This window comes from Bactrocera neohumeralis, chromosome 4 (genome assembly GCF_024586455.1).
Source record: "Bactrocera neohumeralis isolate Rockhampton chromosome 4, APGP_CSIRO_Bneo_wtdbg2-racon-allhic-juicebox.fasta_v2, whole genome shotgun sequence".
Lineage (NCBI taxonomy): Eukaryota > Metazoa > Arthropoda > Insecta > Diptera > Tephritidae > Bactrocera > Bactrocera neohumeralis.
In genome coordinates this window covers 74,738,875-74,754,302 of record NC_065921.1, presented here as the reverse complement: position 1 = coordinate 74,754,302, position 15,428 = coordinate 74,738,875, and the positions used below count along the sequence as shown (strand labels likewise).

The window sequence follows — 15,428 nt, the reverse complement described above, 5'->3', positions numbered from 1 at the left end:
GTGGTTTAAGGAAATGAGAAATCAAATATCGCACATTTTTTATATGTACACAAATTTAAGGTTCCATATTAATTTTCCTTTACTATAGAATTTGTTTAAATACTACATCCTTACAATTTTTACGAACTAAATTGTTTTCGATTTCGACCCTCATAATTGCACCGAAAGTGAATGGCCACCATGGACAGCATTTGACATATGCAAAGCAAAATTTATCTGTCTCAGTTTGACACATACTTCAAGCTATCACTTTTGTTTAGTAGAAAATCGTATATTGCTTTCCCTTTCTGCGAGCAAAACAAAATGCCAAATACATAAAAAGAATGAAGTTAGCAAGAATTGCTGTCAAAGGCAAACGTTTCTAGGGTGTGTATCGTCTTAATTTTTTATTACTTTTACATTTGTACAGCAAAAATACAGTCAAATAAATTTTGCTAAGGAGCTGGTAAATTACTAATTAATTTAGTTACTTTACTTACTATTACTAATAAAAAATTGTGTTGTGAAATAAGTAAAATGTGTGCATATAATCAGTATTTGAGTAATGAAAAAATGGATGTACATATATACATAATGGAGTCTACAGAAAGACGAGTGTATAGATGTGGTTAATCATGAAAAAATCATTAAACAACTAAAATTTCGAAGTTCGCATAATACAGAAAATAAACTATTTTTAAATAAATGTTACTAATAGTTGGGCAATTGATTTGCAACCTACAGTGCCAATTTTCAAATGCCACCCCCAACATAGGGCTTGGTTGGCTGCACCCTTTTCTGAGGGATATTGTAAAAAAGTGAATGATTAATCGATTTAATGAAAAAAGTAATTAAAATTAAGGGATTTTTGGAATTTGGATTCAATTTTGATGATTTTATTTTTGGAAATTAAATGAGTTTATATTTTCACTTTATCCAAAAGTCATATTTGCCTAAATAAATAAAAAAAATTTTGTTTTTGCAGTATAATATTGTATTAAACGAAATTTAGTAGAAGTACGCGAAAGATCCTGCAAAAACATCCATTCCCGGAAATATCTTGAGTTGACTCATGCACACATTTTATATTTATTAGTGTTTATGGTATTTCAATAGTATATACATATGTACAAAAATGTGTATAATCTTTGATGTTAATATACTATATGTACATATGCGTTTTTTGGGAAAAATGGTTATTAATATTGTATGTTAAAAATCTATATTGTGTGCCTTGACAGTCTAATTTTTCCGAATAATACATTACGCGATTGATTTAAGCATTATATTTATTTGCCGATTTTAATATTAATTTTTGAACCATAGTTAATAATACACAGCTGAGGGTGTCAAAAATTACAAATAACTTTAGTTTCGACAACATACATATAATGTATGCATATCTTCTAGGACTATGTACCATAACATAATTTAAATGTAACTAACACAAAATCTTGCAAGATGCATGATGCCTGTAATTTTAACCATACAGATATCGATAATTTTCTAAGACTTCAATAAATCTATCATTTCTACACATCTATAACATCCGTTTTTTTAACATATTTTTCGTTTCTATCCTGTGATAAAACCAATTTCCTCTAAGCCTATTAATTGTTTTTCCTGCTGCCTGAGTAATATTAATTAAATGTGTCTACTAAAACCTCGTTAAAACATTTGAAAAAAAAAAATCAATTTAATTCATTGTGCAAATGTATTTTGCATTTTTTCTTTCTTTTTGACATATTTGCAGCAGCTTTTCAAGAAAACCCTACCAATCTCCACATCAAAAAATTACCAAAAAATAGTTAGATTTCACTTTATTACCAGCACCTTTATAAAACACATACATTCAAAAAGCACTTTTTACATTCGCCATACGTATAAATCAACAACACTTATAACTAAAATCACACAAAGAACTTTGCAAATTCTTTACGACATATATTGTGCGAATTTTCAACCATAGGCCTATCCGAGACAGCCGTTATGGACGTAATGTCATCCTCACTGCAGCAGCAACGTATAGTCGTCGATCAATTGCGACGCGAGGCGTCCATCGCACGTCAGCCGGTCACTGAGTCCTGCGCTCAGATGATCAAATATATTACGGAGCACGAACAGGAGGATTATCTTTTGACTGGATTCTCCAGTCAGAAAGTTAATCCCTTCCGTGAGAAGTCATCATGCACCGTGCTATAAACTATTTACAACTATCATCATGTAAAGCTAGAAAACGCGTTGACATTGCCGATAATGACGTGGGGGAGTATAAATGGAGCGGTGGATAAGTTTGGTGCGAAGTTTAGGCGGAATGTACAACAACTTTCTACGAATTTGAAATTGCAGTTTTGCAGTAAATTAAGTATTGTAACGTGGGTGGACGTGTGTGCGTGTGTATTGTAGATGTAATAACATGTTGAATGGGGTAGCGGCCAAGAAGAGCGAGCGGAAAATGCAAATTTGACAGCGAGGGAGGCAATGAACGTGTACAATTTGAATACGAACAATATCTCAAGTACTATGGGACAATTAAGTACACATATTAAACCAAAATAGGATGAAATTCAAATAACTAAATCAAGTAAATACATATTCAGATGTCTACTCATACAAACGCATTTGATGGTGAATTATATACTAAAAACCATTAATCTTTCTGACCACATTCACACATATTATATACACAAATATATATTTATCTACAATTTGTAAACCAAAAATTTAATATGATTATAGGCCGCGAGAGCTAACGTGTGGCAAACAGAAATCTTTGACTAGCAATTTAAAGACCACCAAGAATTAGAACCACCATAAAAGTTCTTAAAACAGGATGTAATAGTTCACATAGATTCCCGAAAGCCATGTTATCTTGTAAAAAACACACTTACACACTCTCGCATTTACACGATACAGACTTATACAAAAGTAAGTGCAATTGCACACATTATAAAAATATTAAAAAAATTATAATTCTTTATATTTCTGTGTAAACTAATTTATAAAAACATATACCATATACTCTATGCTAAAGGAAAATATAACAAATAAAGTTAACCTATGTATTGGCAAAATATCCAACAACAAACATTTTTTTGTTTTCAAACACACGAAAATTCGTCAAATGTATCATTGTCGATGAGCAAATACTTTAGTAAGCGCTTAAAACCGATTCAAATACTATTAGGTTGGACTCACACATATCTATGTACTAAATGTGAGCGGTTTTAGGGAGAAATGGGGGAAATAGTACGAGTGAGGTGAACCTTACTCAATATGAAGTTGGAAAGCAAAAGCAAATATTTTATTACAAATTTAAACAACATAAAATAGAAGTTATACCACGGAGGCACTTAGCAACAAGTAGTATATACATATAAACGAAGTGGAAAAAATATATATTAACACTTAAGTTATTGTTAAAGCGCTCTTTGTGGTTGCGCACTAAAAAGCAAAGCAATTTACTAACGATACATAAACGGTTATTAAAAACAAAAACGTTGTATACTCAACCAAAAAACGCGGATATCCAAGCAGTTAAACAGTTTACGAAAGGCAAATTAATTAATTACAGCCTATATATTCGTACTATGCACGCGATTTATAAAACCAAAAGCATAATTATGCGACATATACATACATATATAATATTTATGATGATTACACGAAATTAGTAATATTAGCGGACATTTGATTGTATTATTATCAAAATATTTATCAAGCTTAAAAGTTAGTTAATATTTTATTCAAACTTAACTAAAGTTCAGTAAATTATCAAAAAAAAAAAAAAATTCTATATCAAAAATTTTATTAAATAAATTAATCAAATATAAAGTAAACATCACACGAAAAACAAAATATAAGTAATACGAGCGACAACAAATATAGCGCATTTAAAGCGGATTTCCTACGCAAATTCATAAACGGTATAGTCTTTTACTATTAACTAGAGTTGCAAAGAGTTGGGTGCACGAAAAACTGTACTCTTAAGAGCAAAACAATGCAAAAAGGGCGGAATTTACGCGTACAAATAAAAAAATTAAATTAAAAGAAATTGTAACGAAAACAACTGCTTTTCACACGATATCAAAGACGATCACAGTTTGAATATCACTGAAGCATGTTTAAAACATGTCGGCAAAGGGCATGTTATAAGGTGGGTATTGCCGGAGAAATACCATTAAAAATCGTTCTGGATGCAACCATTTAATGTCAAGCCATTGTTTACTTAGTTTTCGGGTTCGTTACTTTAGCTAGCGGTTTTTACTTGTTTAGGTTCAAAAAATATACATTAAATAAATATATTTTATGAAATTAAATAATTAAATAAGTAGGGGATAAAACGAAAACTTGTGATATAATTTTTAAAGCAATGCAACCTTAAGTTAACAAAATAATAATGGTACACATATTATATATTTTTATAAAATTATGTGTTGTAAAAATGTTAGTTTGTGTATGTGTTAAGTGTTTCCGTTAATTGTTGCCAAAGTCGCAAATACTTCTTCCGCAAATATAGCGTATAATCAAAAAGTGACAAAAAATTCGAAATTAAAATTTCCATTTACTGAACGATCTATATCCCCAAACTTCCATTATTTAAAGCATTTGTGTGTGTCTTTGGTAGTAGAAACTCTCCGACGTATATTTGTCGATTGATAGCAAGGAATAGTTGTTTGTAACTAATTAGATGATATTTCTTCGAAAGCAACGAATAGGTTATGGTTAACCTGAATCTAGTTAGGAAAAACCGTTTAGGAGGCGTCAAAAGTGCAAATGCTAATAAGAAAGTAGCGCGAAAAATTTTGAAATGTTTATATACACAATATATTTAATTTAATATTTATTTTTATTTCAATGAAGTTTCTTATTTTTACAACATTTAAATTCTAAAATTTGTTTATTAACTAAAAAATTGTTAATGCTCTGAAATGATGTGCAATTAAAATAACTCAAACTTGAGAATATGCAAATCGAGTGTATAAAAGAATGCAACTGTCGTTAGCGTTGGTACGGCAACATTTGTCAAACTGCAGTGACATTTATTGCTAAGGAAAGTGAATGCCAGGAAATCCCTTTAAATGTCATTAACGTCGTTCGTTTAAGTTAAAAATACAAATATATAAAAATATATCAAAGTTTTATAGTTACAACATCCTGATGCGTAAAATGATAAGTAACTTATACAGTAATATTTCAATTAATAAATATTAATTCGTAAGGAGACAAATGATTTAATTAATAATACTATATAGGGCAACATATAAATGTATGACCTTCAATTCAATCCTTATATATTAAAACAAGGTGATACATATATCTAATACAACTTGTTGAAAAACTTATAAAAATTACAAATATACTATCAATTTAATTATAACAAAAAAATACAAATAAATAAAAACCTGATGCGCAAAATTTATAATAGAGAAAGTACCACCAAAGAATACTAATAACAATTTATTTAAATTTAAACAATTTAGTGCCCATATCGTAGCACTACATAATAAAATAATTATTGCAATTGACTTAGGTCTGCACATATATACATATATATAAAGAAGCTTATGCATGTATTATTCGAATTGAATTTTTATTCTTCAAAGAATTTTAAATTTCAGCTTCTTTAAGAGCTTGCATAAATTATTTCTTCAAGTTGTTTTTTTCAGGAAAGACAAAAAAAAATCAAATATTCAAATTATTAACGCAATATTTATTCGAACAACAAATTAAATAAGAAAACACTTTCTTGTATTTACTTAATATTGAATCGTTGAAAATGATGGAATTCGTAACATAACTGAATGAATTTCCAATAGCAACAGAAACACCACATTCACAACAAAATATCAATGAATATTCGTTTGCTTGGATTCAAATAAAATTTAGATGTGTTACCTAGTGGAACCCATAAATAAGTGTATTTATTTCTGATTTATGGAAGAGTGGGAGTATTTTCATAATTTCTATTTACGTAAAACCTGGAAAATGTAAACAATACTCGTGCAATTTGCGATGACTAAGCAGTTTTGGAGTCTCGTTCAAATGACAATTCAGTGTCTGATCCTTATAGCTGAAAAAATCTCTTCAATATTCGGGCTGGAAAATGTGTATTCCTTGCTTCTTTGCAGTTCTACATACATACTTTTTGAATACTTTAATAAAACAAAAGTAACCAAGATTAGATTTTCTGCAAGAGTTTGTCTGACTTCGCCAAAACTTTTGCCAACTTTATTGCTGATCCAAAGCTCCTTGCACAAAACGTTTTTGTTATTTATAATACATTCAAAAAAGAATAGTGTTAAATTAAGATTTTATTTTGGTTGACCAATTTGCGAAAAATCGTATTATTTTGTTCATAAAATTACATACGTTATGTCAAATATTTGTAAGTAGCAGATAACTTAGTAAATTACTTTTTAATGAGAAATGTGGTAATACATAGGAAGTTAATGCAAATATAAACCAACGCCACTTTAAACGATAACAGTCTAGCTTTCGTCATCACTGCCGGCATTCTGTCGTGGCTTTGGTCCTCCCGCACGTTTTGCCATTATAATTTGGTCAACCTTCAGAATTGTCGCAGCTGCACCCACGGCGTATTTAAGACCCCAGTATTTCGCTTGAAATAGATCGAAGATTTGCTTTGTGGTCACGTCGACTGTGTCTGCTTTCTCAGTTTCAATGTTGAAACCAATATTTTGACCGGTTGACTTTTTATGTGCCAAGTACAATGCATTTACAACATCAGTACCGTTCACACCGCTGTTTTCAGCCAAAGCTTTGGGGAATACCTCTAAAGCAGTAGCGAATTTACGGACAGCATATTGCTCAAGACCGGGTAATGTGTCAGCGTAGACTGCCAATTGTGAAGCTAATTCAATTTCAGTAGCACCGGCACCAGGCAGATAACGTCCATCACGTGTCAGACACTTGAAATTATTTACACCATCATCAACTGCGCGCTCGATATCATCCATGAAATTATCGGTGGCGCCGCGAATTACAACAGTAGAAATGCGTGCATCTTTTCCTGTGTTTCTGGAATTATAAGATATGAAAAATATTAATGTTTTCTCTTTTAATTTAATTTCTGTTTAATTTACCTGAAAACTACCACAGTTGTACCACCCAGCTCCTCAACGCACACTTTGTCGCAGTAACCCAACTCTTCATTAGTTGGTGTGGTGATGCGTGGCAACACAGTTGCATTTACTGTACGACTAAGACGGCGCAGATCAAATTTGGAGTTCAAACGCACAGCCATAAGTTTATATTTATTAAGGAAATGTAATGCCATATCACCCACTTTGCCACCGCACACAACAACTTTAATGCCAGCATCGGCTAAAGCTTTAATTTGTGCCTCCAAAAGATTTTCTTCACCAGCTGAAAAGTTCATCAACTCATCGGCAGACTTGATCAAAACAGTTCCTTTTGTTTCAGTCTGTATGATATCAATAGGACACGAGAATACAGCTACCTTAGCATTTTCTGCTGATGTTACATCACCTTCAACAAAACGCTTAAAGACCATGCCATGCACAACTTCGGATTTGCCCAAACCGCTGCCCAGAATTTTACAAACACGTATATTATCTACGTTAAATGTGCCTTCGTTGGGCAATATGGCAACACATGCTTTTGCTACCAATTCGGTAAGAAATTCTTCTTGACCGTATTGTTTTGACATGATAGCGGCTTTAAGGCACTCAGTAACTTTGTTGACATCACGATAGTCCTCGATCTCGTGACAAACAAGTTTAGGCAGAATTTCCAATGCCTTCTCTAAAGCTTTCTCATAACCATCAGCAATTTCAGAAGTAGTGATACCTAAGCGTAACAATTCCTCGGCAGCCTCGAGCAATGCGCCCGCAAAGATAACAACGAAATTGGTACCATCACCAACCTCAGCATCCTGCATTTGACTGCCCATAACCATAAGTTTTGCAGCTGGATGTTCCACATCCAATTCCTGCATAATGGTACCAGCATCACTTGTTACAAATTGTTTTTCAATGTGATTTATGACCATTTTATTCATGCCATTGGGACCATAAGCGGAACGCATTGTCTGCGCGAATTCTTTGCAGGCGCTGATATTACGGTAAACGGCCTCCTCCAGACCACTATACATCTATAAAAGCAAATACATACCATAATTAGCATGAGTTATAAAAATTTGTTCATATTTTATATTTAATATAGGAATCACACGCTTTGGTGACTAATGTATAGGCGCAGCCAGCTGTGTTGAAAACGCCGCACGCTGTTTCTTTTTTTGCGTTTATTTAGTTTGTATGGCACAATTTTGTATAAAATATTTACTTGATTGGCATATTTCACTCACCCGTGCGCCATCCTTTAGCATTTGCGCTACTCCTGGTGCTTTTGGTACAGATAAAGCCATTTTTGTTCACAGATTTTTTGGGAAACACAATGCTTAGATATAAACGGAATGAAAGAAATTGCCGATTTTAACCTCACACACGCCTCAAATGACGGATGACTGCCAAGAATGAACGTTCAAAATAGACGTACATACTATTGTGAATAAAAGCAAGAATATTCTCGATGGACTTTCAGTTATCCCCATAATTTAATAATGATTTAACAACAAGAGTTCAATAAAATTAAATCAAATAAATAAAATTATAAATGTGTGAATAAATGTAATAATTTTCGTCTATTCCATTAAATCACCTTTATATAGTGTTATATTGTGCCCATTTAAAAATTAACAGCAATAATAGCACCCTCTACCAAATATTAGCGAGTTGTGGAAAATATTGATTTTTAGAATCTTCTTATCAGTACTCGCAATATGTGAGCATAACAAAACCAGCCGTCGTATACTTCACAATACTACAAACCTTTTTGCTTGTAAGTTAACTAAATAATCATTCAGAGCGTATAATTGCATTGAACATACACATAATTTTCTAGATGAAATGCGAAACTAGTGCCAGATAAACATATCAAGTTGAAGAGAGTAGCATACCCCACGGCTGATAACCTCCCAACCCTCATCCTATATTTTTGTTGATACCTGGTGAGAAAATTCAACTGCAAATTGCACATACCTACACACATACGCACCCGTTTTTATCCGGATTTTTGACGCACGTGTATCTGTCACAAAATCCAATCATAAGCATAAAATCACCGAGTTACAATCAAATACCTTCAAGCTTCGTCCTTCAACAGCGTCAGCACCATAGGGCTCGCCGAGACTGCCGTACTGGACATTATGGCTGCTAACCTACAACAGCAGCGCATCATTAACGAACAGCTGCGACGGGAGGCGAATGTACCGCGCATACAGGTGTCACAGGCATGTCAGCTGATGATGAAATACATGCTGGAGCATGAAAGTGAGGATTGCCTGCTGAATGGATTCTCTAGCCAAAAAGTGAATCCATTTCGCGAAAAGAACTCGTGTAATATTTTGTAAGTACTTTTCTTGCCTTGAGTAGGCAAAACATGGTTGCATTTTTTTTCGCTTCTCTAATATGTTTAAAACAATTTAAAACAATATAACTTGTTCCAACAGTGCTAACTATTTATTATTTTATTTATACACACCTAAACATACCTAAAACATGATTTTATTTATAATTAAATTGGTTTAATTGCAACCATTGCCACACTCTCAACTCTAAATGAAAACAAAAGTCTCATAAGCAACCTCAATTACCTAGGAGCTGTCTAAGTAGAATGTGTAGAAGCGATAAATCGCAGACATAAATAAATGTTTATATTGTATACACGCACTAAGAGAACAAATAAAATAATGGAATAAATAAACAAAACAAAAAAAGCAAATTAAAGTGAAAAAACAGTGGGGAATACTCTCTAATTGCCAAAAAGCCAAAACAAAACAAAATAACGGCATTTTACAGTATATGAGCACTAAAATAGTATAATATAAAATAAATATTATGTAGAAAAATATATAAATTTATAGTAAAAATAAAAATAATAAAAAAAATTTAAATCATAAAAAAAACAACAAAAAAATTAGTATGACAAAATTAAAATGTAATAGTTAATTAAAAGAATATATATATATATAAACTTGCTATGAATAAATATAAATAATCATTATTAGACTTGATTTTTGTACTTAATTCAACTTTGGGGAAATATATTTAGATTTTTCCATCATATATAAGATTTCATTAAAGACTAGTGACAAACTGGGTGGCTCTAAAAACTACGCAACAATTTTATAGTAAAAAAACCGGAAACAACGTTAATTCGGTTGGACCGAAGCTATAATACCCTACAGACTCCTTGAAGAACTTGGTTCCGATCGGTTAGTTTGATCCCGATTGTTCAGTTTGTATGGCAGCAATATGTTATAGTATCGGCGATTCCTATAAATGAGTAGTACGATCCATAGGAGCTCAAACAGGCAGTATGGCTCCCAATCTGTTCGGAAAATCGGAAAAGCGCTCGCACTACTGAAGCCTGGGAGATCCGCCAACAGTGGGGAGTCCTATCGCTCTATCATCCGCACTGTTTTTACGAAACTTAATTGAGAAGAATTAAATTGGAGGTTACGCAGGGTGCATTGATGTTTAACTTCTACATCTCGAAACTCCGTCAACCACCAGAAGGAATTTCTATCATCTCGTACGTTCATGATTGCACGATAACGACATCGGGGAATGGAATCGATGGTATGTGCTCAAAAGTAAACGGCAATCTCTCCGACCTTTCTCCCATCTCCGCTGCAGGAAACCTAACACTCTCCCCCACAGCGACCATATTCACTAACTGGACGAAGGAGTACAGACTGTCAATAAACCTAAGATTTTAGGTGTGACATTCCATAGCCTGTGCCCTTTCACTCCTCATGCGACCGCGATTATTGTCAAAGAACAGGGCCGCAACAAAATCCTCAAGTCGCTCGCCGGCAGTACATGGGGAAAGGACAAAGAAACGTTGTTGGCAGCATACAAGACAATCGGCCGGCAGGTACTTAACAACGCCGCATCAATATGGTCACCTGGATGCAGTGAAACGTAGACAAGGAAACTACAGACATGCCAGAGCACTACACTCCGGATTACAATGGGATGCCTCTTAATATATCCCGTCGAACATTTGTACAGTGAGGCCCGCATACGCCCAGCTTAGGACTATAAGGAGCTCCTTTCCAAACGGTTCCTGCTGGAATGCTCTCGTAGAAATGATTTTTTGTGAATTTCATTATATGTATGTATGTTAGATAATTTACTTCTCGGAAGCTCACTTAACACCTCTGACCTCAATTTGCAAGAAATTGTACAACAAAGTTTGATAGAACCACCGCTCTGAAGGTCTATTAGAACGAAAAATTAGCCCTAAATATGGTTCGTCGTTTTAGCCGATCAATTAAGTATCTTAAGCGATGCTCAAGTAACGGTAATCGTATAAAACAATGAGCTTAATTCAGTCTGTTCATATGCACTGTCAACCAGCCATGCACTAGCTTCTTTAAAAAATTGGACTAACAACTAAAAAGTTCCTTTCTGCTTCTCTTTGATTGAAAACAAAATTCCATTGATGTTCTTTTCTCGCAAAAATTCGATTTTGCATCTTTTAATTAAATGCATTTAATAAAAATCTCATCGAATCAAGCAAACACAATGCCAATACAAAACCAACACAAAGCAATGAACTATTTAACCCTTGTGCGCACACATTTCAACCGCACGCCTTCACCCCAACACACAAAAAACGTGACTCTGTCAGAGGTGACAACAAAAAGTCGGTGTGACACCATTCTGCAAATTCACATAAATACATACACACACTTTTACATATACTCGTATGTATAAGCATGCAAGCATTCATGCGAGTTCATGTACAAACGTGTATGAGAGGGTGTTGAAAGCATTGAAAATGTCAGCATTAAAGCTGTAAAACAACAAAAAATAAAAGTAAAATAATGAAAACCAAAACAACGGCATGTGAATAGCTAACGGTAACGCCTGCATTAAAAAGTGCAAACATTCATTCAGTGCATTGGCAGCTACCTGGTTCATTGACCCAACTGGCGAGCTGTCGAGGGGTGTTTGATTTCTATCAGCGGGCGTTTACAAAGCACGATTGCGAATACCGACACTTTGCGGGAGGCTGTTAGAAGGTGTGGTGAGGGGTTTAAGGTGCGGTAAAATTATGTTAGGGATCGCTGGCCTCAAGCTGTGTCGTAATTGAAGTTGCACTATGTTAGTTAACAGTTGAAGAGAACACGTTGCCTTAAGCTGTTGCTGGTGGTTGGTGAGCAAGGAGTGTTGAGTGCATAATTTTCAGAAAGCCACTTATAAATCTAAAAAGTTACACAGAGACACAGAGTATAACAGTTTTCTAAACGTGCAAGGTAAGAGAAAGCTAGCACACTGTTTCGACAATATTTCAAGAAAAATGTCGCGAAAAGTATCAAAAACTGCAACGAGCATTAGGCAGTTATAAGCACCCGAGTTTGGACAAATAACATTTTGAAGATAATTTCATAATGTCACTCTCGTATAAACCCTCGCTTCTATTGACAAATAACTGGGATTGTCAATTTCCACAAGCTTCTCTTGTGGCGAATTTTTAAATAGCCAAATCATTCGGCATAGACAGGAATCCGTTCTCAAGACAGTCGGGTGTACGTAACCGGAATGGACCCGGACTTTTATCTAGCCACGGACTGACAACTCCGCAGAATTCTGCCGCTACAACAACAACAACATAAACTTTTTCTTCTTAAGCTAAAGTGAGAAGGCGAAACATCCCCTACATAGGGCTGTGTGCTGGGTTTGGGACCCGCCACGTAAAAACCCCCCCAATGACAGAAAACAACAACATAGACAGGAACAGATAATAATTACTTGGTGTTAGGTCTGGACTATAAGCTGGACGCATAAAAACTTTCTACCAAGCTCCCGCAGCTTTTGACGAGTCAGTATCGATGTGTCTGACTTTTGTGGGTGGATTGCAGCTCAAGGGGAAGATTGGTAGGACAGTCTTTTGTTGCAAATTCTCAAACAACTCTTGCTTCAGGCTGCCCGACCACTGTCGTGTCTTTCATTAGAAGTGACAGCCATCAAGTTCGCAGCAGCTGCAGTTCTCCAAAGTACGGCTTATTTTAGCGCGGTATGCATCCGCTTGAGTTTGCTGACTGCGAATTGAAAGCTAGTCAAGGAGTGTTAGTGAGGTACTCGTAGTAGCATCAAACTAATTGTATATTCAACTTGTCTGGGTGTCCGGCCACAGCGGAATCGTCGGAAAGTGTAAAGTCGATGAGCTTGCAAGAAGAATGACCAATACGAAATTTCCAACAGGAAGTGAAAGAACAGGCGTTCCTCTGTCTTCGTGCAATCGGGCGCTGGATCCATGGGTTTTTTGCGAGCTCAGCAAGCGTTAGTTAGCAACCAGCACATGTACCGTTGTCATTCTGGCCAATTGGGGAATGTAAAAGGTCCATTGAACTGCTAGCTCTTAGCTTCCGGGGCTTCTGGTGAGTCCCTACTGATGTGTGTGGGTGGCCTTTGCTGTCCTCGTAGCATATAAGCCGCTTCTAACAACCAAAGCTGACTGGTTCTGGGCAATTGGTTCCTTCAGCCGGTCTATTGGTTGACAGTAGAGGTCCGTATTAAGAGTTTGAACGAAGGAGAAAAGTTCATAGTAGATGATGTTGATGTTGTTGTTGTTCTAGCGGTTATCGAATGTCAGATGAGTGGGGTGGGAGGGGCTGAAAAGAGGTGGCCAGTATTATGCGGAGACTCATTGCACACAGAACATATGTTGGATATGTCGGGGTCTATTCGGGATAAGTAGAATTTAACCTGCTACAATATCCAGAACGAAGCTGCGCAAGAGTCACTCACTTTTTGGCGACAATTCGAGCTCTTCGTCTGCAATGGGTGGTGGTTTGACTCCAAGAACGCGGGAGATGGTGAAGGTGTTGATGGTTCTACTGTGAAATGGCGGTCAGTGCTTGTCGGAAGTTAGTTGCGTCCGAAGTCCGGGCGGCGTATTGTTCAATGTCGTCGACGTACCTCTTGATGTTCCTAGGAGGCGGTTCCGCTCCAAGCAGGTGGCTGCAGGGGTGATTTCTGCGAAAACATCCCAGCAGGAACTGCCTGAAGAGGAGTTCATTATGATTCTTAACTGGGAGCATAAGCGTCTCACTATGTAGGTGTTCAATGGGAGACATCTGGAGGCAGCCTGTCGTAGTTCGGAGTGCAGTGTTCTGATAAGTCTGAAGTTCTACATTCAGGCGACCATATTGGTGCAGCTTGCTGATCGCTAATCCTGGCTTGGCCACCGAATCATCCGCTTCAGAAAAGCAACGATTTTATTGTGATTCAGCAGGGATTCGCAAATGGCAATTCAGTCAGTGAGTTTGATTGATTACTTTCGCAGTGCTGCCACCTGGTTGACGTCTCGACAGGTATTTCGTGAAATGTTCTGCAATGGATTCGCTCTAAGACGCTCCAATAAAGCAAGCTGTGTCCACCTCTATTGCTTTGATTCTGGATCAACAGTCAGCGGTATTTTGCCGAGATTTGTGTTATAAAGATTTCATATCAAGTATTTAAGGGCAACCCATATATTTTTTACATGGCAAGCCTTAAGTTGACTGAGCCAGACTGTAGAGCATATCGAAGAGAAAATTCGCGAGTATGCACTCAGCAGCAAAAATGCAGCGGCAGCCACTGCAGTGTTATGCTTAACAGCCGCTAAAGTTGTGCAAGAGCGAACTGTTAAACCAACGGCGGAGAGGAGAAAATGCATAAGAGTACAAATGCACCTGGAGCTGGTGCAGAAGTGAGTGAACTATATTCCTTTTGACTTCTGGAAACGTCAATTGCAGCAATTGTGGCCAGGCGTGACGTCATCACGCAGCCATACAAATATTACTTGCTTAGATATATGTATATGTGTGTATGTAAATTTGTGTGTATGTTGTTATCTATGCATGTGTTACATATGTGTGCTGATTTATGTATATGCCCAAGTACTGTACTGCTTGTTCTATGGGATTTCACACTATTGTTGCACGAAAATTGCATTATTGTCACATGTCCTAGTTTGTGCGTGGCGTGGAGCGGCACAGCAATTAAATGAGGTTGGATTACAGAAAATAATACGTGTCTAAATGCAATTAAATATTTCGCACCAAATAACTAATTATATATTTATATACAGCAATAAACGCTTAACACGCAGCACACATACATACACCTTCATATACATATATACATACTTATGTACGCGTGCAACGTGCATGCATAGTTCTCATGCAGGCCGCACTGTCATGCAAATAGCCTGAAAGTATGCAACACAACACGTCAATGCACGTTCGCACGTTGTGCCCTTCTATGAGGCTATGGCCCAGCATAATTTGACCTAGATTTATGCGTGCTGACAGGAACCTGCCATACGCAAGCTGACAAACATATAACAAT

The 15,428-nt window shown here is 35.8% G+C and overlaps 3 protein-coding genes across 6 annotated transcripts; 2 read left to right on the top strand and 1 right to left on the bottom strand.

The window, feature by feature from the left end:
* Positions 1-261: 261 nt before the first annotated feature.
* On the top strand, positions 262-5,897 carry LOC126756708 (guanine nucleotide-binding protein subunit gamma-1). 4 transcript variants are annotated; one of them, XM_050469965.1, is made up of 2 exons: positions 262-366; positions 1,949-5,897. In XM_050469965.1, the coding sequence occupies exon 2, from the start codon at positions 1,969-1,971 to the stop codon at positions 2,179-2,181; it is 213 nt and encodes a 70-aa protein (XP_050325922.1). In that variant the 5' UTR covers positions 262-366; positions 1,949-1,968; the 3' UTR covers positions 2,182-5,897. The 4 variants fall into 4 exon arrangements, with proteins under 4 accessions (XP_050325922.1, XP_050325919.1, XP_050325920.1 ...); XM_050469962.1 differs by having other exon boundaries at positions 326-445; XM_050469963.1 differs by having other exon boundaries at positions 328-445; positions 1,733-5,897.
* Positions 5,898-6,160: 263 nt separating this feature from the next.
* On the bottom strand, positions 6,161-8,493 carry LOC126756681 (T-complex protein 1 subunit theta). The gene is made up of 3 exons (XM_050469925.1): positions 8,330-8,493; positions 7,086-8,116; positions 6,161-7,020 (listed from the first exon to the last, which is right to left on the bottom strand). Exons 1-3 carry the CDS (start codon positions 8,387-8,389, stop codon positions 6,471-6,473), a joined length of 1,641 nt encoding a protein of 546 aa, XP_050325882.1. The 5' UTR covers positions 8,390-8,493; the 3' UTR covers positions 6,161-6,470.
* A 98-nt stretch (positions 8,494-8,591) lies between these two features.
* On the top strand, positions 8,592-10,091 carry LOC126756709 (guanine nucleotide-binding protein subunit gamma-1-like). Its single transcript, XM_050469966.1, has 2 exons — positions 8,592-8,862; positions 8,926-10,091. The coding sequence occupies exon 2, from the start codon at positions 9,230-9,232 to the stop codon at positions 9,431-9,433; it is 204 nt and encodes a 67-aa protein (XP_050325923.1). The 5' UTR covers positions 8,592-8,862; positions 8,926-9,229; the 3' UTR covers positions 9,434-10,091.
* The last annotated feature ends 5,337 nt before the right edge of the window (positions 10,092-15,428 follow it).

What these genes read in the sequence shown, in the direction of transcription:
- LOC126756708 (XM_050469965.1), top strand. Translation starts at nt 1,969, where the DNA reads ATGGACGTAATGTCATCCTCACTGCAGCAGCAACGTATAGTCGTCGAT.
- LOC126756681 (XM_050469925.1), bottom strand. Translation starts at nt 8,389, where the DNA reads ATGGCTTTATCTGTACCAAAAGCACCAGGAGTAGCGCAAATGCTAAAG. An exon ending in TGCTAAAGGATGGCGCACGG is followed by an intron (nt 8,117 to 8,329) that starts GTGAGTGAAATA and finishes TTGCTTTTATAG; the next exon opens with ATGTATAGTGGTCTGGAGGA. An exon ending in ACAACTGTGGTAGTTTTCAG is followed by an intron (nt 7,021 to 7,085) that starts GTAAATTAAACA and finishes TTATAATTCCAG; the next exon opens with AAACACAGGAAAAGATGCAC.
- LOC126756709 (XM_050469966.1), top strand. Translation starts at nt 9,230, where the DNA reads ATGGCTGCTAACCTACAACAGCAGCGCATCATTAACGAACAGCTGCGA.